The 25279-nt window shown below is 36.9% G+C and overlaps 1 protein-coding gene across 6 annotated transcripts in view; it reads left to right on the top strand.

The window, feature by feature from the left end:
- SLC39A12 (solute carrier family 39 member 12) overlaps positions 1-21521 on the top strand; it is a 36470-nt gene extending 14949 nt beyond the window's left edge. For 4 of the 6 annotated variants that reach the window (XM_074848932.1, XM_074848966.1, XM_074848957.1 and 1 more), the window contains 7 exons: positions 532-703; positions 3367-3539; positions 4806-4958; positions 8598-8661; positions 12331-12489; positions 13882-14069; positions 19134-21521. In XM_074848932.1, the coding sequence (XP_074705033.1) occupies positions 532-703; positions 3367-3539; positions 4806-4958; positions 8598-8661; positions 12331-12489; positions 13882-14069; positions 19134-19262 (1038 nt within the window). In that variant the 3' untranslated portion in view covers positions 19263-21521. Of the gene's footprint in view, positions 1-531; positions 704-3366; positions 3540-4805; positions 4959-6164; positions 6276-8597; positions 8662-12330; positions 12490-13881; positions 14070-19133 lie in introns of all 6 variants that reach the window. The other 2 variants (XM_074848976.1, XM_074848940.1) reach the window with 2 other exon arrangements.
- The last annotated feature ends 3758 nt before the right edge of the window (positions 21522-25279 follow it).

The raw sequence follows: 25279 nt of genomic DNA, 5'->3' as shown, positions 1-25279 counted from the left end.
TTGCTGACCTTAAAGTGACATACCATTGTTAAAAGAATTTTAAAAAAACAACTTAGTTCTTACTAGTTCTTACTAAAGATGCAGCACAAGGATAAATTTCAGTACTGCCTTGACACGAGTAGTACCTTACATAAATAACAATATTATTGCTATTAATGCAGTCTTACATTAATAGCTAAGAATATGATTTGTGTTAGCATTAAAATATTTTTTTAACACATATGACAATAAAATATTTAGAGATATTGTGTCAGATCTCCATGACGTTAGCAGGTTTCAACAGAAATTGTGCTACTTCATCCCAAGGATTCTGGTCTTTCTGAAATATATTAGTATCAACTGGAAAAAAACAAAAATGAATTAGAAGTAATTGAAGTAATTAAAGTAATTTAACCAGAAAATAGTATATGGAAAGCAAGATTTTTTCTAGGCTGTATAATCCCGTGTTCTTCTAAGATTCTATATTTAACCTCAGCACTAAATGCAGGTATATGCAACATATTCAGTAACTGTATGTACTTTTCTACATAGGTTTGTTTCTCTGCCAACGAACTTGTGAAGATATTTTTAAAAAACAGTTCTTCCTCCATTTCTAAGGACCACTTCAAACAAATCAGTCCAGCTATCATTCAGCAACTATTAAGTTGTTCGTGTCAGCTTCCTGACTCCAAGCAGACAAAACTTCCACCAACAGCTTTGGAAAGTGAGTTATGTTGTTATCAGTAAAGTATTGTGAAAATTCAGATAAAGGGGTGCAGAGTCTTAACTTCTGGAGACATTTCATTCATTGATAAACTTAAACCAAAACATGATGAGAGCATACATGTCAGATAATAGTTCTACACTGAGAAGTGAGGGGATTCAATGGTGTCAATTTATATTAGACAGAATTCTAATTCAATGTGTAAGGTTTTAAGATTTATTTGCTTTATTTCTTAGAGGACTGCTTGATGTAGGCACCAGCTGAGCCATGACAGGTCCTTACCAGTGTGTTGCTGGGAAGTAATAACATATTCTGTAAAATTTCCATCAAGTTTATACTGGAATCATTACATTACTCTTACACATAGCCTCAAGGTTATGTTAGCTGGCATTTTATACCATGATGTGGCAAATGCTTGATACAGATAAGTTCTGTGTGAATGTTGCTGGTTTTTCATGTTGTGATATTTTACAGCAGAGAAGCTATGGGGATACTACTGTGGGAAGAAAAACAAGCAGAAAACCAGTCACATGGGCAGCAGGACTTGTGTGATAGAGCTGGAACAACAGCTGAGTTAGAGTATAATCAGATTGTTTCCAGTTGCAGTCATAGCCCTCACATGCAGTGCTTCCAGGGATTTCTGCCCCATCTGTTCTGCTGATTCAACTTCTTCTGTAACCAATCCCCAGTCCACCCTATTGAAAAAAAATCTGGATCTGATCTGACCAAAGGGCTTCTTAATGTGCTTCCTGGTTTTGTTTTCACCTTAAACCAGCGATATCTGGGAACGGGTTACAAACCTAGGTGTGCTGGTGTGTTACAGGAAGCATTAATTTCTGGTGGGGGGATATGGGAGCCAGGAATGAGCAAAAAGGAATGGGCATCTAACCATAATCATCTGCATCTAGAGCAGCACTTTTAGGCTACAAATCGATGCCTTCAGTACTTCTATCCTAACATCTACATGGCTAGCTCTAGATGACTAGACCTTTCAGGAGCTAGTAAACTTACCCCACACCCTGCTGGCCAACAATCCTTATAGAACAGCACTTTCCATCGCTAAATTCTATCTGTACTTTAAGCTACACATGTTAAGCAGCTTATGGGAAAGAGGTGAGCTATCATTCCACAATGTACAGATTTATTGAACTATGAGCGTGAATTAAAAAACATGTTAGATAAAGGCATGGAAGGACTCTCATTAATATCTCAAGAATAGTTGTAGGAGAAAGATATAGAATAGGAAGAATTGTTATAGCTCCCAGAAGGCATCAGTCCTTCTTTCTTATGTTATATCTCTTCTCCTTACCTGAACACCTTGCAGTCTTGACTGCTTTTATCTTTTCTATGCTACACAGATATGCTCCTTTTTCAGATGGGGAATCAAGGGATAAAGAAAGAAAGGAACTTACCCAGGTCATATACAAGGTTCATGGCAAATTCACAGCTGAGTGAGATTCTCCCAAGTCTAAGGCCATCAGCCCAATCAATGACATTTTAGTGATCTCAGAAAGGTGAGAGATCTGTGTAGATGAGAAAACTGAACTATTCAAACACAGAATGAAATTAATAATTCTGCAGCCCTTTCCCTGTGCTTTTCGGCAAAGAAAGGTTTCCATGACCACAGGGACACTTCTGCTGGCTTGAGACAGACAAAAGACTTCATGTTTGACCTAGGTGTGATCTAGTGACCTGAGCATGGGCTCATTAATCTTGTTCTCAGTTCTACTTTACTGACAAGCTGTGCTGTTTTGGCTAAGTCACCAAGCCCTGACCTTCCATAAATATCTGCTATACCCTTGTATTTGGATGTGCAGTCTGTGAAATTTACTGTCTGATTTTATGAGGTGCTGAGCACTTGCAGTGCTATTAAAGTGTGGAACATTAAGTGACACTTTTGAATATTTTGGCATTAGTTCCTTTATGTCTGTTTCTCATCAGTGTTTTACCTCCATCATAAGACTTTTCTACAGATTAATCAGGATTCATGTTGTGCAAAAGTTTGGACATGTGAGCAGCATGTAATTCTGAAAATTACAAAAATAACCTTCCAAAAATCCCAGTAACCTGGGAAAAATAGGCTGGTGGTCCTGATATAGTAACTAAAGGAGTGTATGTCCACAGCATATTTGTAAACATAATTTGGACCAAAAAGTTTAAACTTAGAACCTAAATTAGATGCCTACATTCATCTGATGCATTAGGCCTTGGTTTGTTTACTGATTATAATTTGGTTAATAACATGGTGTTGACTGTAGCATGAAAGGTGTGGCATGTGAAGACATAGAATAACAAGCATGAATCTGTTAAGGAAGGAAACAAATGCAGACCAGCCATTCACTGTGCTTCTCTGAGTGTCTCTAATCTTCACACAGTCTATTTAGCTCTTTAAGGTCTGAAATTTGAAAGCATTACACTGTATTACCTGTAAAGCCTGAAAAAATGTTGGTTTTTTAGGCTTCCAATTCTTTCATCTGTATCACACCTGATTAGAAAAATCTATGTGACACAATGAATCACTTCTCCTCTGTGCGCTTGTACACAAAGGTGGCAAAACATAGCCTCAGAAACAAATACAAATACAAAACAAATACGCCAATACAAATACAAATACTGAATTATTAAAGGTGCCCTTGTTTTGTTTCATTTGTTCTTCCCTACAGAATATGGTTACAGCACTGTTGCTGTTTTACTTATTACTATTGGATCTATGTTTGGTACAACTCTCATTTTATTTAACTCCTGTCAAGAAATCTATACACTCATTTTACAGCTGTTTGTCGGTTTGGCTGTTGGGACCCTTTCTGGAGATGCATTGCTACACCTTATTCCTCAGGTAGGTAATACACACTTTTGTGTTTGTAAAATGACAGATATGTGCATGCACATGCACACACACAGAGAAAAGTTTCCTTTAAACCTGGGTAATGCTCGTTTGTTTAAAACTAAAGCTTTCCATGAAATCTGTGAACCAACTACCCAGCATTGCAATTACATTTGCACTTCATAGTTCAGTGAGATTCCAAGTAGTAAGAAGCAGAAATCAATGAATGATGAATTCAGAGAAAATAACATTCCTATTTTCACAAAAACTTTTCAGAAAACCCACAAGTCCTGTGCAAGCCAAGTTTCTAGATGTGTATTAAGCTCTTTCATGAGGCAGATTATGTAATGCATTTTAGGAGAAATTGTTCAAAGTTTGTACTGTATCCACAGTCCCCTCCACACATTGTTCCAGAGAACCAGGGCTATCAACCTATTAATTCTGCTGCCTAGAACTGTAATAAAATGGGTGCTATGATTTTTTCCTAAATTAATAAAACAAATTTATGAATAGGATAGTATGTAAAACAGAACCAAATTTGCCATTGTGTATTAATTTATTTTTGACTGAGTCTCCTCTGATGTGACACAACCATTATGAGTAGACTTCAGCTAATCATTGAAAGAGCTTCACACTTGAGATTCTGGTCAAAATGTTGTTTGTACTCAGTACATCATCTCTGGAAGTAGAACTGGGAGAGTGGTTTAAGGAAGGCAAGTATCAGTGAATGTCAGACAAATGTGTTTCTTTAAGAAACACCTTTTGAGTGTGAAAGTATTTTCCTTCACCAGTTTTAAGTGATGTATCCAGTAGCCTTTGAAGTGCACACTTTCAGAGCAAAGAAGGGCTGCCTTGCTGTGGCACTGAGTTAAAAATGGAAGCACACCCACCAGCAGAAAGCTTTGTGGATTATTTTCAATATGAAGTTTACATCTGAAGACTTTAAAGATCAATATACTCCAAACAAAAAAAATATACCTATTTGTGTATTAATATAAATATATATTTATATTAATATATTAAAAATATATTAAAAGGGCAATTTGATAAAACTGTGTCTAGAAATAATGTTGGTTTCACCACTGAGAGATGATGAAATGTAGCAGAGGTTCCTAATAATTTCATTAATCTAGTATTCAGCTGATTAGTTTGAAACACAATTTAAATTTGAAAGAGATGGCAAAAGAATAAATTGAATTAACACATTATGGATGGATTACTCTAGCAAAAATTAAAACATTGGCATTTTAATTTTTCTTACTTTATCTCTTCTTTTAGACTCTTGGTTTACATAAACATGAAGCACAAGAGGTAGAACATTTCTATGAGGGGAAAGAATATATTTGGAAACTTTTGGGAATAATTGGAGGAATTCATGGATTTTTTCTGATAGAAAAGTGTTTCTTTCTTTTGGTAACACCACGTGACCAGGTAAAGCTTTGTACACTTATCCTTTTAAAAATCTCTTCTATTTTGAGATTTTACAGTGCACAAAACGTTAAAATGATTGTGGAAAATAATTATAATTTGTCTGAGTTAAATGAAGCATTAAAAATTGGTTTCCAGAGTGCTCCTACCAGACTGACCTTCAATTTCTATTTTGCTTTGCTCTATGGATTCTGTATGCCTCATGAGTGTGTTCTGTGTATTTATAACTCAAGAAGGGAACAGTTAATTGAATGTGTTCCATAAGCATACTTTCATGGCTAGCGCTGGAGCAGGCAAAAAGTATGTATCCATAGGAAATAGCAATGACAGTTGTTTACTCTAGGTTCTGTTTGAACAGGAGGAAGACAGATGTAAGCACAAGATAGTTTCAAGAGTGATATCTTAAAATTTCCAAATTTTTTTTGACCCCTGTCCCAACAGATCTGAAAATCTAATATGTATGTTGTGGTCAGTAGAACCCAGTCTTATATTAACGATATCTCCTTGCTCACTGCCATGCTTATAGTAATTCTATTACTTTATTTTAGTGTGGCTGGTGCCTGAAAATATGATAATGCACAAGGATATAATGTAATGCAAAGTGTGATGGCTCATTAAGTTTCTCAGCATGGGAGGGTTTCTTAATGTCACTTAAGAAGGCTAAGCCTTTGTTTGTTCTGCTTTACAGAGAGTGTTTAATGACTGGCCTGATTTAGATATGTAGCAGTGAGTCCCTATTCCCACTATCTTTGAGTCAGCCATGGAATATTATGTGAGATTAATAGAATGAGAATATTATGATGATGGTGATATTTTGTTTGGCAAAAAGTAGTCCTTTTTTGTTACTTATTTGGAGAGAAGAGCTTTATCATCATCCCACAAATTTTTAGAATTGTTCCACTGAGAACTAGATGAATTCTCAAAGTTATTTTTTATACTCATCTCAGCTTCAAGTTTTAATCTTCAGTTTTAAAACAAAATAAGTTTTATCAAACCATCATCGTTGTCACTGATTTATCTGATTCACTTCTCAGGGTTTTTTTAACCAAAAAAGCATTAGGAAATGTTGATGTCAGCCAACAATCTTTTTCAATAGGCTTTGTTTTGAAAAAGTAGTTCTTACAAATGCTAAACTTTAACAAAAGGCTGAGAAAGACTGCACCTGTGTTCATTGGGTTTCAGAACTAATTGCAAAGCATCTTCATTCAGCAGGGCCTTTCTTTAGTTAATGGGCACTGGGGACATTCCCATGATCTTCCAGTGGAATCTGAATTAAATGAACATTCAGGCAGAGGCAAATCTACTTCAACCATACAGTTGGTAGGTTACCAATATGACATACTTCCCTGATTTTATATCCTTCTTTCTCTGTTCCTCAAAAATTGAACCAAATTAATGTAATAAATCAGTATTATTTTTCAGTCTTTATTGATTTGTCCTTTATTACATGACATGATTGTCAGGAATCTCTAGATTTTGAAGTTTGTAATAAGCTTTTACAGAGATTTCAAACAGATTTTTACAATAACTTTTCTTAGTGTATATCAGATTGATATAACAATACACTTCCTATATTATCTTTTGTTGATAAAACTCTTGAAGATTTTCCTCCTCCCTTCTTTTTAAAAATTTATCATATGTAAGGGCAGACTCTCCTATGGGAAAAATTTCAGGATTTTCTGAAGTGAGAGTTAATTGCATAATTAGTGAACAGATGAAATCTCGGACTGTTCTTGGGCATTTTTCCACAGATTTGAAGAGTAACATAAACAAGCTGGATATCTGGGAATTGTGCTTATCTATAAGAAGTTACATAATTTTCTGTTGGTCTGTGGAGAGTATCCAGACAGATACATCTTTGCAAACTAAATTGACTCATACCTTTTAACCTGTTTTATCTTTTCCCAACAATTGTCTTGAGTTTATATGCAGTATCTAGATACATAGGTTCCTGGTTAATTTAAACCAGAATCTCCAAGGATCTTCTGTAATGTGAACTCCATTTTACTAAAGCAGTTGTGATGGGTAAGAGCCTCATGGGCCACTGCTAATCTCTCAAACACAGTTGGGAAACTCTCAACTGAATGCAGAGCAAACAGATGAGTGAAGAATGTTTACTAATTTGTGAACCACATCATAGCTTCCTGTTTATGATAATGAACGACCTTGTCATTCCTCTCAGCAGCAAGATCCCCCTAAAGTTATGTATAGATCCCATGAACTAGCCTGGCTTAGCTAGTTTGTACAAGAGCAGCCAATTTTTCAGAATCATGTGAGTAATAGTAAGACAAACACTGGTTGACTAAGAAAAGCTTATAAATCCTTCAGGTCAGTGATTTGTCTTGCAGTTTTGACTCAGAGTTCAAAGAAATGGCATGTGAATAAATATTATATGAGAAGTGGAACAATTACTGGAATTCATATGACTGGCTGCAATCATGGGAATTAAAGACTTTTATTTTTCCTTTAAAATGTAGAATTTAAACCCCAAATCCTTTCCCTTCCCTCCTCATGCATTGCCTTCTACAGCACATATCCCACATCACAACCAAGCTAATACCATCCAAAAGACATATACTGCAGCCAGTACACATCTCTGCTATAGTTTTTGGAGTGGTGGCTGCTGTCCCTAATAAAGCACTCTTTTGTGCTTTGACACTTCACTGGCTGCCATAATAGCCTTAATACGCTTTTTTGGAAAAAAAAAAAAATCATTATTATAAATTCAGTTTTTTCTGGTTTAAAGCAAAAAAGGTTTTTGGCGTATCTTAACCTCACACAAATTTCTAATAATTTCTCTAGTTAGAAAGAAAAGCCCCAGGGAGGTAGAGGGGGGAAAAGATTCTTCATGTTCTCTCTTCTCTCCCCAGAGTTGCAGTTTCTGTTAATTAAACATTAGGGCTGATGCATCGAATTACCTCCTAGGATAAGGACAAATATACTGTCTCTTTCTCCACTTGAAGTAAGGGTAAATTTCACTCATTACAGTGGAGTGTAATCATGTGCTGCTATGCCCAGCCAATGATGTCTGATGCCAAGACAAAGCCCTAAGTAAAGGCCAAGAGGCAAGGCACTGGAGGCTGTACCACCCAGAAAAAAACCCACCGCATATTATGAAAAGGTGTGAAACCTACTTATGATCATCTTTTTTAGTCTTGTGTTTTCACAGAGTAACTGTGAAGAACATGAATTTCAAAGAGACTCTGGTGTCTACCCATTTTTCCTTGGAAATCCTGTAGACACCATATCCAGCAGGAAACTACAATCATCTGGTCATGACAAATCAAAAGATACAATTTGAATCATAATGTCCTTTTTAGTTCTATATTTGGCTCAGATTTTTGTGTATTCAAGCAGAAACATGATTTTCTTGGGTTACAACAGTGCTTATGAATGTCTTCCTTCCTAGCTGAGTTAGACTGTAACCTTTTCTGGACAAGGGAGATTTTTTTTTTTTTTATGTGTTTCTACAGTATCAATCACACTGCCAGTGCTCAATAAAATTATTCTAATGATATCTATGCAAATAACAGCAACTATCTTTAATTCAGAAAGCTTCAACTTATTTTATATTTTCCTGTATTTATAGCAGCAGCTGGAAGAGGCCCTTAACACTGATCCATTATCTTTGCTTTTAACTAGAGAAGCCCAGAAGATTCTGAGTCTGCTGAAGTTCCTCCAGAGAGTAAGGCGATCAGCAAAAAAAGTTAGTATCAATAAAGACTAGACAAGAAACAGGAAAAGCCTTCAGACCTAAGATGGAATTGAAAGTGTGAAGCTAGCTTAGCTCTGTTTGCTGTGTGCTACATCACTGCATTTAATGGTGCTTGGCTACATAATTTAATCTCTGCTTAAAGACCTTTTTAGCTGCCAACCCTGTAATTGTGAAGTTCATTAATCATATACTGTCCATGGTTTAGTGTTTCTTTACTCACTGTTGCAAACCATCTCTCTAAAGCCTCTGCTTAAATGGAAATATTAAAAATTTAATACAAAACAGATTTTTTTATAATTGTAAACTTTGCTTGGACTTTTATTTCTGAAGGTAGTGAAATAATTGTTTTGTTGGCTCACTATACTAATATAATTCTGCTTACTTCTTCTCTTACACGGTAAAGCAATAGCCTCTTTAAACCAGTAATGATTTATTACATGTATGGAATTATGGGCTCATGATGGCTCTTAGTTTTAAGATAATCCATTTTCTTTGGAGAACTTCCAAGTTAATTCCTATCTTCTCTGTTTTGTTGCTGCTTAGTTCAAAAAATCAGGAAAATAGAGCATAAAACCAACTCTGCCTTTGACTGTACTTGTATGACCTTGGTGAATTTAGTAGAGTTGCAGTCATTCAACTGAGGGAATAACATTTTAATTGAAATCAGTTTATTTACTATAATCAGCTGCCCTTTATTTTGTGATCTCAGGTTATCAGTTTGATTTATTTAATAATGCCATTATCTTCTTCTAGGTTTTTAATGTTTTTCTCTGTCCTTGTGGACTTCATTTCCATTTCTGAGGCATTTGAAATCTGGATTTCCATTTCTTCAGTCTCACTTATCCAGCAGTACACAATCCAGTGCCAGTTTCATTGTGACTATCTCTAGATGTTTCCATTCCGTTCAATTATTACTACCTGCTAAGTGCAAAAAAATTTCTAGTGGTCTCACTAGAGATTTTGTTCCAATAACTAAATTTGGTGATAGCTAGACTTGGGATAGTTTCTCAGTAATGCTCTTTGTTTGGTTCCGTTTTTCCCTCATAGCTCAGTTTTACCTCTATATTAGAAATCAGTAAGTAAAACCATAGTAGGGAAGGGGGATTGTTTTGTTTTAGGGTTTTTTTGAGAATACATATTTTCAAAAGCTTATATTGTTACAATTCTTATGAATAGCTAAATGCATATACATACCTTGGTACCTTGATACTGAGCTAAACTTTTAGGTGTTTTTTTCCCAAAATGGAATGGAATCTGCAGCTCTAAGACAGAAGCCTAACATCTCCAGAAATGCCAGATTTCACTGTAAATGCATGTCAAATAAAACTGCGAGAGGACTCAGTCACCTTAGATAGCCAGTAACTCAGAAAGCAAGCTGCTGGAAGAAAAAGATGTCTCACTGGCCCTCTCCTCATTTATCCACACTTGTTCTATCAGTATCTGAAAAGATCAGAGAGTAGCATTTTATGTTTGGTATACTCAATTAACTAGAAATATTTTTGCTGTATGAGTAACGAAAACATTGGAAAAAATTTATATTTATCAATGAATGTTTGCTTTAAACTCTTATTCAAAGCTTAAAATTTTAATCTATGGTGGGAGTCCTGCACCCCTTAGCTTTATGAAAATTCTGGAATAGAATTTGCTATGAATTCCAATCCCCTATTTAAGCAGAGAAAATTATCAAAAGTAAATGTAGGATTGTTTAAGAAGAAGAGGCTTTGTAGAATTAGTTAAGGTAATAAGTTAATAGTTACTGTTGCAGCAATATAATGTGAGATAGTTGCTAAGTAACAAAGTTGCTTTAAAATAGGCTAAAAGTAAATTAAGATAAACATTCAGATTTGTTTATACATCATTTTAACTTTCAGTCAAGTAAGTTCACAAAGCTTACATTTGCAATTGCTCCATAATGTTAACCTGATCCCTATGTTATATTAGAGACAATACACTGGAGTGAGTTCCAGTAACCATGGTATATCTTCTTCAACAATCAGATACTTGAATAAAACAGGCTAATAATATCTCAGGGCAGGCCATGATTTTGTCCTCACCAGTGCTTATTACAAATCACAAATATAATGTAGTGCAGCAATCTATTATTTCTATGTAATTCATGCTCTGCACTATTGATTATAAACTGCCCATAGTGCTTAGAAAGAACTGTGCAAACTGGGGACATCCACGTCTGGCTCTGTAAGCTGGCAGGAAAATCTAACATGCCTGCCAATTTTTCTGAACCCGCAGAGCTCCCAGGCAACCAGGGAGGATTTTCTGAATACAGTTGTTAGGCTTTTATGTGCTGTGTGGTTTTTTTTTTTTTATAATAGTCTGAAGACTTCAGTTCTAGCCAGTTTCTGTAAGAAAAACATCTCCCCCATCACTATAAAATGGTCATCACTGGAGAAACATTACTGAAGTGAAACCTTGTAATAACTATATGCAGACAGTTCTGTGCAGCTCCATGTTAGCTCCTTAGACTGTCATGTCTGTGTGGGGCCAACAAAAGCCAGGAAAATACATGATGTTTGGGGCTCAAAACACGACCCTGCTTCTTCAGGCATAAAAGCAACGCTTTGCAAAGTGTTCTGTCCATACTGTGTCAAGGGAAGCTGGATGAGTTTCCTGAGAGGCATTAGAAGGTCCTGCTTGTAAGATTGTGGATAAAATGCATGGAACAAAGTACAGGGTAGGAGAGCCAATTATATGTTTATAAGCCTAGACATTGAGCCTATGTATGGAGCCTCATTGTTACTTGAAGAGATAAAATCCCTCCTGAAGAATCCATTCAGCATGCTACATGGCAGTCTGAGTTACAGGCTGGATGCAGAGTCTGTCCCTGATTCCCTATCTGGATTTCAGTACTTTTATTACTGGTAGCACCTCTCCTCTCACGTCAGATGCCTAATCATGAACATTCAGTCCACTGTTCCATGCTAAAGCAAAGTCACAGAGCAATATGGGAAAGAAAAACAGCCATCTGCATCCATGAGTGATGCTGCACACAGGAGTACTATAAGCATAGTGGCCATTAATTGATTGGAACAAAAGTTGGAAATGAGCATGCTGTAACACTGTACTGATAGTCGTATTTTGAAGCTTGTTGCCTTTCATCTCTTTCTTTCACTGTAATACAATCTCATAAAAAACAGACCCTGAAAATATTACTCAGTAGTAACATTCTTTACAGTATTAAAATGATCAGCTGCATCAGACTAAATATTCATCTTCATTATAGCTGCACAATTCTGTGAGTGATGGTGGAAAAACTCCCACATTTTAAGTAAAAAACCCAACATACAGAATGCAAGAAAACTTGTGTGAATTTCAGCAACTAAGGAAAGATTAATGGAAACCTTTAGGACATATGAGACAGGAGTCAATAAGTTTTTTTCTAATAGTTGACCCAGTAAAAATAAAGAAGCTACTTCCTGGTGTTTGCATCTCTGAATTATTCTACAACCTGCTTTTTCATTTCAAGTGTATTGAAAGAAGTATAATAACAAGAACAAAACAGATTAACACTGTTGTCTTCTGTTTATATTCATAATGTTGTATGTGAAAAAGCCAAAATAATTTGTAACATAGCAAAAATTACAATATATGTTTGTGTTAAAACTTCTGGGCTTTTTTGTTGTTTGTTTGTTTGTTTGTTCCTAGGTAAGAAAATTAGCTTGCTAGCAATAATGGTTCTGGTGGGTGACAGTCTTCACAATTTTGCTGATGGCTTGGTAATAGGAGCAGCATTCTCATCCTCTACAGAAACAGGTGTGACAACGACTATTGCTATTTTATGCCATGAAATTCCTCATGAAATGGGTAAGAAATATATTTGTGTATTTTTCCTGATTGGCTTTGTAGGTCCAGGTTTCCCAAACAATTCTTTCCTGTATGACAATAGTGGGAATTTTTGCTTATAACAATGAGCGAGATGGATATATAAAGAGGCTGTTTTATTCTCTTTCCCTTCACGAAAAGGAGGGGAGGCTTCTTCCCTCATTATTGGATGCCATCCCAAATGTAAGTGCTATTAGGTCAAGAGTGACTCATTATTCTCACGTGTACAGACACAAAAAACAGTAAGCTGTGAGCAAGAGCCATGCGTACATAATGGGCATGCCTGACACAATGGGCCATCCAAGAGTTTTAATATGCAGCTGAGCCATTTAACAATGTATTCCTCATACCACCCTCATTCCTGCTGCTAATCAACAATAACAAGATAATAAAAGAAGATGTATGACCCATTTTACTAGCAGCGAGGAAAGGAAGATCGTTCTATTGAACATTGCCCTCAATTATCTCCTTGTGGTAAATCTTTCAGTAGGGCTAAAGTTGTTCCTGACATTGTGTTGATGAACATATGTAAGCTGGCAAGTTTGAGATGAGAACTGCAGATTCTCATTTCTATTCTTAAATGACTGAAGATTATATGTACTGTCTATGTAGAAAACTTCCCCAAACAAAAAGGTGGGATGGGGAATTGCTGTAAAACTGGCAAGCAAAGAAATTACCAAAATACTGAACAGTTAACTCCAAAGACAAACCTTCTTAATTCTGGGGTAGTAGTGCCCCAGTGTTAAAGTGGCATTTCTACACTCACAGAGAAGAATTTTTAAAATCTTTTACTGTGGCCCTGTTAGAAAATAATTTATTTTAGAAGAAAAATCTATGATGAGATTCTGATGTACAATTTACCAAAAATAATTAGGTCTGAAATCAGTGGAATTAAACTCAAACTGGAATCAGATTGGCACAGGTTTTTCTGACTTGCAGCACCTGTAAAACACTCAAAGGCCATGCTGCAAATATACTCACATGATTTGAACTGGCAAGTTCCCAGTCGAGAAAGATTTAGAACTCTGGGAACGCACGTGACTTCACTTTTGCATGTATCCAAGTTGGAAATGTCACAGAACATCGAGAACTAACAGAAAGCCACTCCTGTATACTGTATGCTATCTTTAGGAACAGCTAAACAAATACAAGTCAATATGGGGTTTTGGGGTTTTTTTGGGGTTTTTTTTGTTTGTTTGTTTGTTTCACACAGGATGAGTTTATAACCTATTCTACAGAAATCTAAGGGCAGTCCTCCATCATTCACTATCTTTGTGCATATCTTAATTATTTTCCTTCATGTTTTATTACCAAGAGTCTTACAAATACATTTATCAGCTAAATAATAAATTTTCTGTCTTTTTCTCTATGCAGGAGATTTTGCTGTGCTGCTAAGTACAGGGCTTCCCACGAAGATTGTAATTTTGATGAATTTTATAAGTGCACTAACAGCATTCTTAGGACTTTATATTGGCCTTTCTGTATCAACTGACCCATGCATTCAAAACTGGATTTTTACTGTTACAGCTGGAATGTTCTTGTATTTATCTTTAGCAGAAATGGTGAGAACTTCAGTCTATTGTTATATTTTCCTTTTAACATAGCAACATCACAGATGAGCATCAGAGAAATGCAGGTGGATAGACTTGGAGGGAAAAAGAGTTCATAGGCTTCTTGGGAAGAGCATGTTGTCTGCCATACAGTGCTTAGAACAATAGTCTGGTTTTGTTTCCTGTCACTGCCATGCTAGGTATAACTAATAATAAAAAGGTGAAATAAAGGCCATTAAGAGAGTAATGTATGAGAAAGGCATAAAGGACTTTTAAAGGGGGGGAGGTAAACAATATGGTTTTTAGGCCTGATAGAGTTACTTAGTACAACATAAAGAAACTTTTTTACCTGCAGGGTTTTTTAAAATTTTGAAGAAGTTGGTTATTTTTTTCTTTTTACTGCCCTTTTATTTCTTTTTTTTTTTCCATCCATTGTTTCAATATGAATTTGTTCTTCCGAGCTAAAATGCAAGATGTTTATCCTGTGCTCTTCCTGGCCAACCTTTGTATCTCAGAAAGGTTTGGATGAGCTCCTAAGCAATTAAAAATCCATCAGATTGCCTCAACGTTTTCATATTTGCCCAATGTTTGTCATAATCCCAGTTCAATAGCAAAAATCAGACTATAGAAAAATAAAGTGTGAAGATATACAGTAGTAGGAAGGTCTAAAGACTGTGTAAGAATGTGGTAGAATCATGACTCATGCAGATACCTCTGGGCACATCATTTGTTGAAGAGATGGCTAACAGTTACACTTGTAACTATCCTGAACTTAATTACCTTGCCAGCTTTGTCACATGGCTCTTTAACCAATGTGTGTTAATGTAAAGTTGCTTGCAAGCTTCTGAACAAAGATGGAATATTTTGAGTGATTAGATGAAGGGGGGAAAAAAAAATAAGGTCTGTCTCTTAAAAAATTATTACCGTGTTTTTCCCAAACCTGGCTGTCTCTCTGCTGTGTTCACTACCACCCCCCACCTCATGCCTGAGATATTATTTATCAGGTTCAAGCATAACACTTTAAACCTAATATATCATGCCAGTATTATAACCTATTTAAAAATCGACTTGAATAATTGACCTTAGACCTTGGGTGTATTTTAGTCTGGTTTTGCTACCGTAGCAAAAGGCAAACATGAAGTGCTCCTAGTAGCTTATGAGGGAACTGCTTAAGGACTGTGGATGTGTCAACAGTCCTGACTGAAGTGGTAACAGACAAGAACACAGTGCATGAAATTTCATCTTGTTCTGACACAGAGAAATTTGTAACTGAGGCTACTTATACCTGCTCAATAGGCATGGTTTTACTAATGTGGCTACGAATCCATTGGGTATCCACAAGCTCCTAGAACACCACCATGTTTTGACCTAGGTCTTCAAAGTAATATGCTAGCTGTAAATTCCAAGAGATGACAGTTTCAGGCAGAGACAGGGACATGTTTTCCCTTGTTCTCATCTTGTCACATAATCTTATTCTTGATGTGAAAAGGAGAAAAAGGGAGAGAGAGGGAGGATCTGATTTCTCTCACCTCCCTTTTATTAATAGGATTCCAACCAGCCTTTCTCTGCATTTTGTCAAAAGAACTACCATTGGGTTGCTCACCTGTTTGTCAGAAGTACAAGTGTTGAATACCACAGGGATTATTTTATTAAAAAAAAAATTCCTATAGCATTGTAGAAATATATAGATCTGAAAAGTTTCGTATGTGTGTACAGTACATACCAAAAAAAATTAGCCATTCCTTATGTATTTTTCAACTTTCTGCACAGAAATATCTTCTATTCTCTGCTGCATTCTTATCTACAAACAGCAATCATCAGTGTTCCTGCCAATGGTGTATAAATATTTAATGGGGTACAAAACTTAACTATAATTTTCAGTATTTTTTTTATGGGCTTTCACATATTCATGTGCTTGTTAGAGCAATGATGAAATAAGAGAGCAGTTAAATAAAACTGAACAGCCTCGCTGGTTTCTGCATTGAGGAACATTGAGGGGTATGAGATGGAGGTTCATTGACAGGACAGCACTGTGAGACTGCCGCTGCAGTCAAGGTTGCACAAAACTACTTCTGTGGTTAATTAAAGGTTTTTCATTTCTACAAGTGGCATTCTAGCACCATTAACAAGCAGGGTGGACTAATAATTTTAGAAATCTGAGGAAAAGGCCAGAAGATAAAATTATTTATGTCCTTCATCATTTTTCACCAAGGAATTCTGCAAAACTTCATCTTCCCAGTAATTGGGGAAGGTGGAAGGGAAGAGTATTTTGTCTTGCAGATATGCATGCACAGGTGTAATATTGCAACGTAAATTGTTTGTTGGTTCAAGATATGCATGTGAGTAAACACCTGCAGTGTTGTGGGTTTATTTGTTGTTTAACCAAAAGTAAATCCCCTGAAAAACAGCTTTTTATGAGCAGTATAGTGAGATTTTTGTACCTGGTATCTGTTTAGACATCATAACTATAACCGTAACTTAGCACTGTTTCCAAAGATCTTTTAATTAATAACATACCTTTAATCTGAATTGAAACTTGAGATACCAATATATGGAATAGAACAGATCAGCTCACTCCTAATGAATTGTTTCTTTGACAAAACATGTCCCCGTTTTCTCTTGGGAAACAAACTTGAAAATCGTGTATCAGTCTTTTAAATGAGTATCTATGAAGTAATCATTATGGATAAATATGAAATCACATGCATCGTATTAAACCCCAAGGACTGGGACATCATTTCCGACTTACTGTCTAATTTGAAAGGAGGGAGATAGAAGCAAGAAAGACAATAAGGATATTAAGAAATAGGAACCAGCCAACTACTCCCTAAGGCAACTAACTGATGTTTTCTCTGACTAACCTTAAAAAACTTTTCAATTTTGGAGTTAAAGAAGTATTTTTAAAGTGACTTATTGGGCCGTTGCAGCGCGGCATTCATGCCATATATGTCCAACATGGTAGAACTCTTGTTTAGCCAGGACACTGAGAGCCCCTCATGCCTTCTTTCAGCATGCCACTTCTTAATTCTTCATATGTTTTGTGTGCTCATGATAACATGAGCTGGAGTGAGAACAGAGTAATCCCTTGATTAAGAGTAACTGTTTTGCCTCCAACAGACTTCAAGCATTAGCAAGCATGATGGCATCCAACAGCTTGGATGCAGCACTATCTTCCCTTAATTTGTGAAATGTTTTTCATCTGCCAGTTGAATAGGCTTCCTAAACAAGCTTTTCTCTGCTGTACCACACACATTTGTGTTCGGAGAGAGCTGGGGAACCACAGCTGATACTGTCTCAGCAATCAGCTTTTCTTTTCAGAGATAGGCAGGGATGTCACACTAGGTAAGGCTATAGATATGGTCTGTGCATTTGATAACGTGCACATAGGTTAGGTGGAGGGAGCAGACATCTGCATTGGACATAGGAAGGGTACTACCTGCTGAGAATTATTTTTTGAAACTTTCTTAGGAACGCACAGTGCATGTGTGTAATTCATAAATTGGTACTGACAGCGATAAGAGAAAATACTAGCTTTTGCAGCAGGAGGGGAAGAAGTTTCCTTTTTAGAGAACTTGTTCACTTAGGCGCTGGGCAAGAGGACAAAATAGACTGATTATAAGGATAAATTAGAAAGACCAAAGGTCTAGACTGGAACCTTGGATTCAGGCCTCGGTCTTAATTAACGGTTTTTACTTATATACACAACAAAACCCCACATGCTCGGAACACTTACAAACTGTCAGCTCGGATTTTCATTTACATCATAACTTTGAGATGTTTACATTTGCTTTAGATTAAAAGTTTCTGATGATCCTTAAATAAAAATTAACTACATGAGTTTCTAAGATGCGAATTTGTACTATAATTTAAACCACTGACTAGTTGTTACAAAGATCCAGGATGTTTGGGTTTGCCTGTTATTTTTATGCAAAACTTTAAAGTGGAGGCAGGTTTTTCACTACAGTTTTATTTTGGGCCCATGCCAACTTCCAGAGAAAGAAGAGTGCAGGAGAAGCAGACCCAGAGACCCCCCTCTGACAGAGGGAAGGACAAGCATAGGAAATAGTTGTACACATACCCTGTTAGCCTCCTTGGTCAGCACCACTCCACTGTCTCCCAGTGGCTGATGCTGTTACAGCTCCTGTGAGGAGGCTCTAAAGAGCAGAGGAAATAAGTAGCTTCATTCAAGCGCAGACTGTGAGTAGAGCAGGAGGGGATGATGGGAGAGTGCCAGGACCACTCGCTATTGTTTTCAAGTTCACAACAAATAGACAAAAAAACCCCAACCAAAACCAAAGGTCAGTACCAGGCTACTGCTCTATATTTATTCCCAAAGTAGATGTGGAAGTATCAGCAGTCATAAGTGTCACCCTTGGTGTCTATAATGCATAAACCATAAAAACTAAGAGAGTCTGAGCCTGAGGCATAATTTTCACAGGCTTTGTTGAGACATACATTTTGTTTGAAGCCTTGATAAAAGAGAACATGTAGGGTGGAAGGTCAACAGTAGCTTTTAATATGATTATAAACAGCTGCTGCTCCTTTACTTGATTTAAAACTCACAGATTAAAATATTAAACGTAAATTTTTCAAGTGTATTTAAAAAATGCTGTGTTCTACTTGTATGTTTACTAAAGCACAAGTAAATAGGAGTGTTGCCAGTTATTTCAGTAAGAGCAGGATTGACCCTATATATAGTACTGAAACAAAAATCTCAAACTAGTTTATTCCCACAAACAGGAATCACTAATTTTACTAAATAAGCATTTCCTTACAGACAGCTGTATAAAATTACTAAAAGCTATTGAGAAGTTACCAGTTTTTGAATCTTCTTTATAATTCTTGTCAATGTTAGTAAAAGAACCAAAATGGGTAGAATTTGATTAATTTAAATATTTCCCTGTCAGCATTGGTGTTGTTACAATGTACAGAACATGCTACAGATTAATAGCTATATTCAGAAACTCAGCATTTTGAAAGTTTTTTTAATGAAGTTTGCCTTGTTTTCCCATAAGACTTTTTTTCCCAGAGATTAATATATCTGGCTCTCATTCTGGTGTCTTATTCTTTTTTTAGCTTCCTGAAATGACTCATATTCAGACACGGCGACCCTGGTTGATGTTTCTCCTACAGAACCTTGGATTACTATTAGGCTGGCTTTGCCTCTTACTTTTGGCTATATATGAACAGAAAATTAAAATATAAGTTTTCTGTTGGAAATGTTGAAGTACCACTTATAACAGTGGATAGCATTATTCACATTTTTGTCATGTCTGCTATAGTGATATATAAATTAAGTTGCTGGGATTTTTATATCTGAAAAGTAGATAACTATTTCACTTTATTAACTTATTGTTCTGATTTTGTAATTTTTTTTGTAAACTTGAATGTTTAGAATTATGTTTTATTTGTTACTGAGTTTACCAGATCCCATGCTCAAACTCATAGGAGCTTTTGATTAGTTTTTATTGAGACCGTTCTAGTTGAATGCTCTAAGTGATCTCTGCCAGTCTGATTGAAGAAAAGAATAAAATACTTTTCTATGCAATAATTAAAGTGGACTAACCATAGTTGAATAATTTGAAGCAGAAATATTTTTTGCCTCTTAGTACAAAGAATAAATGTATTTCTATAAAAATAAAAAGTATAGCAAAACTCAACTGTTAGATGGCACACAGCAATCTCATAATATCTGCACTATCTACTTTGTCAGCATAAAGATCCTCAGTAATCATACCCAGCTGGTCCACTGTGGAAGGTAAAAAATGACAAGTGTAAATGTTGAAGTTTATGATCTAGAAATCTGAGAATGCCCTTTTCCAATTGTAATATAGTTTGTCATACATGTGATGAAATCTGTGACAGTCAAGCATTGGACTATATAGTAACTGTCAGAGTAACTGCCTTCTGCATTATCTCACCTCTGATGGTGGCTCACAGCAAATGCTTATGAAGGATTATAAGAAATATGTTTCAATTGTTTTTCCCCGATATCCCTTCCAGGTTCCTCAAATCAAGGGATTCCTTGAGCCAGACATTGCTTCTCAGCCATTATGTTTAATAAACACCAATAGTGCCTCCCCATAAGCAATTACTTTATTCATACATATACAGCGTGCATTGTGGCAAAAGCTTTTTCGATTGTCTAAAGTGCATGTAGCTGTGCTCTCTTAGGGCCTTACTGCCACTCCTTCTATCCTGAGAGATTTTGGTGTAATTAGTCCCCTTGATTTCAAGGGAATTCTTCATAAGTTGAGATGAGTCATTTAATTTAGTATTGCAGAATCAAGCCTGAAACAAATATACAAATTCTGCCCTGAATCTGAGGTGGTGACCAATTTCCAGGAGGTACTCAGCTGTGCGATTTCTGCTACTTAAATGCTATCAATTTTTGGCGTAAGAACCCCCCCTACCTAATTTATATTTTTGTATGAGTATAAAGATGCATTCTTTCTCCATCCTCTGATGAACTATGGAAATAGGGAGAGCAAGTTACAGAACAAACATCTATTCTTTATGCAGGAAGTGGGTATTTTCTTTTGCTTGTCTTAACTCAAACTTGAAATATGGCTACATTATGACACGATGATTGTCTCACAATGTGTCCTGTGTTTATTTGACAGCTCCTAGTGAAGGTACAATTATTCTCATATTACAGAGAGGAACAGAGTCTACTCTCCCAGAGTAGACTGTCAGGACTGGCAGTTCTCAGAGGTTTCATGGGCACCATACTACCTTATCAACAAAATGTAAAGTGAAAACAATTCTGAATTTCATTGTTTATAATAGTCCAGATTCACAGGCTTGTGAACCCCTAGTCATCCACAGACTTACCTTTGGGAAAAACACTTAAAGAACATTTTAAAGGTAGATATGCCTCATTTTCAGTGCCTGTTAGTGGTGAGAATCTGTAGCAAATACCCCAATGCACATCTAAATGTACATCTAGGCATTTAGATACCTTCAAAAACCTTGTCACAAACAATTTATCCAAGGTCACACAAGAAGTCTCTATCTGACTAGGAAAATGAACTGAGCTGTTTTAAGCCCCAGAGTAAAATCCTAGCTTGGTTTATTTAGGTGTGCAAATATTATGATTGCTTTTTCTGTTGCTTTAACTTTGAAAGATGAGCTGAGAAGCCATGACTGATGCTTCTCTTTTCAAAGTTTATATTTTTCAGGAGTTTGTGCTTGCTTTCAGTAAGGTAAGATTTTTTTAAAAGTGGTTTCCCAGTATTTCATCTGTTTGTATTGGCACCGAGTCACTCCATGACCTTCAGCGGTGACAGTCAATTCAAGCAACAGCAGGACACCACTGGACGTAAGCAAAATCTATTCTTCTATCAGATGGTGCAAATGAATATTGGAAACATTTGTTATTTCAAAGAGAAGAGCTACCAGAGTTTGTATGTTTATGTATGCATAACGTTCACTATCACAGAAAACAAGATTACCAATATGATCATGTTTTGGTAATGTTATTGTATTCTGAAATATTTTTCTACTATTTATTAATGTGTCTGAAAGAGTGCAAGTAATTTCCAGCACTGTATACTTTAAAGTTACATATGAGCATAGATTCTGTGAACCTAGTGTATCCTCATCTGTGAGCCTATTGTATCCTCATCTGTTCAGAAAATGCCATCTTTTGGCTATATATGAGGTTTCTTGATCACATTTAACAACCAAGCATATTTATACAGCTTCCACTGCAGGCACATATATGCTGATCAGAATGCCAGTTAGTCCTTATTTCTGCCAGAGAGCTCATATGCTTTTGTGGTATTTGTAAGTAAGTGAGCAGTTCAGTCAGCATTTTGCCCTGGTGTCAAGTCTGAACACCTGAAGTCCTGTTAGTGATGTGAAAGTTTGAATTCCTATGGCACTCATGAGAGAACTTATCTCACTACTTAAAGCTGGTGTCTCTGCTGTAATTCTCTTGACATTAGTGACTAGACTGTGTATTAGGAACGATGCATCATACAGAGGGCTGGAAACTGTTCCTATAGGTCACTGAATTAGAAAAGTAGATCAGTCTAAACCCAAAGAGATCCACTTGCATGATTCATCTTTTTTCTCAATGTTCTCTGAAAATCCCAAGAAAAAGGATAGAAGACTATGTTTTTGTGTCCTTACAAAAGAGAAGGTGGTCCACAGGTATTCTTACGATGCATTCTCTTTTTGTTTGTTTTAAATTCTGTAGAGTTTATTCATGCAGATTTCAAACAAGACTCTATTTAAAGCCAGGTATTTCTTTCTGTTCCTCCAAACCTAACAGACACAGAGCATAATATGCCAATGTTTTCACTGAGTCAGATCCTGAGTAAGGACTGCAGAACTTCATCACTTGCAGCCCTTAAATCATGACTAGGTATCTCTCTGAGAAGTATGCAATTACTCAAACAGATGTTATGTGCTTGATGGAGAGATTACTTGGTGAGGTTTTACAGCCTGTCAGGCAGTTCTGACTAGATAATCACAATGTTCCTTTGAAACCCTAAAATATATGAATCTATAGATACAGGATTTTTTCTGGAAGAAGCTGGTTAGTATTTCTCTCTTTCATCTATTCTTAGTTTTCAGACACTCTCAAGATGAAAAAAATAGAAAATGTCTTACTTCCCTACCAGAAGATGAGAGAGAAAAGGAAAGGTTGAAAGAATCTGTTTGTTACAGTATTTTTTCCTGGAAGTTAAATGGCAGAGGGCCTCATAAAAAAACCCCTTCCGATTCCAAACTACCAGGGCTCCTAAGCATAAGAGAGCTGACACTGTACCTCTCTTTTCTGTATATGTTACACATTACCCAGTGATTCCTAAGATAAATAGTACCTTCTTTGCAGCCAGCTATGCTAATGCCCTTAGAAGTTTCTGGAGCTCATCTGCATGTTTTAAATACTGCCATCTATTCCTTCACTGTATTTTATGCTTTAGGCATGAATGTGGCATTTCTCCAGACACAAAAGATACTTTTTTCTTATACGAAAACATGGCTAGTTTTGATATGTGTATTTGGATTGTTTTTCTTTCACCTTGGCATTGCACTTGGGAAAGCATATTATCATTATAATAATTTTTAGCCTGAAGCTAGAAAACAAAAACAGGTTTATAACAAAGGATTAGGGCTGATAATTTTATAATAAGGACAAAGTTTATCAATCTTGTTAGCTTTTCTTGCTTTACCGTAAGCTTTTGTTAAGTCTTCCTTTCATCTTAAAAATAGGCTGCCTTCTATTGTGAGTATAGCTGTAGGAATGTGACTACAGAAAATACAAGTAGTTACACAATGGCTTTAATCAAAACAAAAAAGTCCTGCAATTTATTTTACTAGACCCACCTTCATTCCCTTCTCCCCAGAAGAACAAAAAATCCACACATGGAGCTGTTGCTCTGGGTCACGTAGGGGAATGTAAGAAGTGCCTTCTTCCTTTTATGTCTCTGATAACAGGACCAAGCACAATGGGAAACCCTGTGTAGACGTCTGGTTGCATTGAAGCCACTGCCAAGCTCCCACTGGCAGCAGCGCAGAGCAGCATCCTGGTGCAGGGGGTGCAGGAATTGCAGAGGTCTGGTGCTTCTTCCTTTTGCAAAGATGACAGGAGACAGAGCACGCAGGGGGACTCCAAAGGGGCATACTTCAGTGCAGCATGTCAACAGCTGTAGCAGAAGGATCAAAGGTTTTATAGCCGTCTCTGTATCATCCTGCAGGAGCTCACTTCAGGGCAAATTCTCAGACGGTTCACGTTGTCTTGGCTTTGGACGTGAAGGATATCGTGAAAACAATCTGGCTGATAACCCTGTGAGTGTGGGCTCCTGCAGTGCAATAATCCACAGGACCCAGCAGTTGGGGTCACCCAAGGGAATGCCACTTCTCTGTAGAGGAACCTCCCACGATATTCTCATAAATAAAGGACGAAGCGTGTAGTCATGACCAGGGTGGTCCACCTCCACATTACAGCCACAGGGCACCCAAACGGAGCACAATGTGGCAGTCCCCCCTCCTCAGGGTCTCAGCTCTGACATTGCCAGAGAGCATTAAACACAGGATTAGCTGGCAACCTAAATCTGCCTAGCAACCATTTACATACTGGCCCAAGATAATGCCAACCAAACACCAATCCAGTGCTATAGGTGTGTCTATATGTGACATCATTTTGTCCCACTACAGATGGCTGGGGAACCCTCCCTCATCCTTTTCCCAGGGGCCAGCAGAAACTAACTTGACCTATCCCAGAGAGATGACAAGAGATATGCACAGGAGAATAGACTAGTCAATTATTATGACACATTCTAGTCTTAATTTAAGATCACACCAAATTCTGCTGTTTCTCCATGGACTCTTATACTGCAGGAAAGGCACCAGGACAATGTCTGCACTGGTCTGTTGGGTAGCTGCCCAGGGTGTCCTCACCTGGGTACATGGTGGGCAAGCAGCAGCCATATCTCACGCCTGACAATTGTTTCAGAGTACCCCAGGTATCCCTGTCACTGCATACCAGATATGGCATCCACCAGCACACCACCACACATGAAAACTCTTTGGCTTTTCTGGCAAGGACTTCCTAAAATTTGTCTTGCCACCTGCTTGTCTGCACTATGCAAATATCATAACTCATATGGCTCTTACTTGTTCTCCACCATCCATACTGATGATTTTGGAGCAATGTGTTGCAACTGTTTGTGACTTCTGATGTTCAGAAAGGGCAAGAGAGCATTGAAAATTTTGCTGAGAACCACACAGAAGGAGATACTATTATCCAAACTGTGGTAGCAGCAGTTTGACTCTTCTTATTTGAGAGACACTGCTATGAGTACTGAATGTAAACACAAGTCAGTCATTCTTTCTTATTCCATGCTGAAGTGTGTTGGTGTTGTCTTGGTAGTCTTGGATGGTTTTATCACTAGCAACTGGTAGTGTGTTCTAACCATCACTTCAAAGGCCATCTTCATATTCCCGTGCAAAGGTTTAGTATGAGCTTCGGAGCAACAGTACACCCACTTTATGGCTGCCATCCCAATCCAGAAGTGGGTGGGTATTGCATTTCTTGAGTATACAAACAAAAGTCATCTATATACATGGTATGGCAGCTCAGTTGCAAGTAGCTGCAATTATCAACAAGTTTAAAAAGGTGTAAGTGGACAATATACATCTAGTGGTTTAGTATGCCCAGGACAGCATAGCAGCATTCAGAAAACATGACATCCACAACTGAGCTATAGCCA

The sequence above is a fragment of the Strix aluco genome, chromosome 1 (assembly GCF_031877795.1).
Source record: "Strix aluco isolate bStrAlu1 chromosome 1, bStrAlu1.hap1, whole genome shotgun sequence".
NCBI lineage: Eukaryota > Metazoa > Chordata > Aves > Strigiformes > Strigidae > Strix > Strix aluco.
Note: the sequence above shows the minus strand (reverse complement) of the source record. Positions and strands in the feature narration are given on the sequence as shown.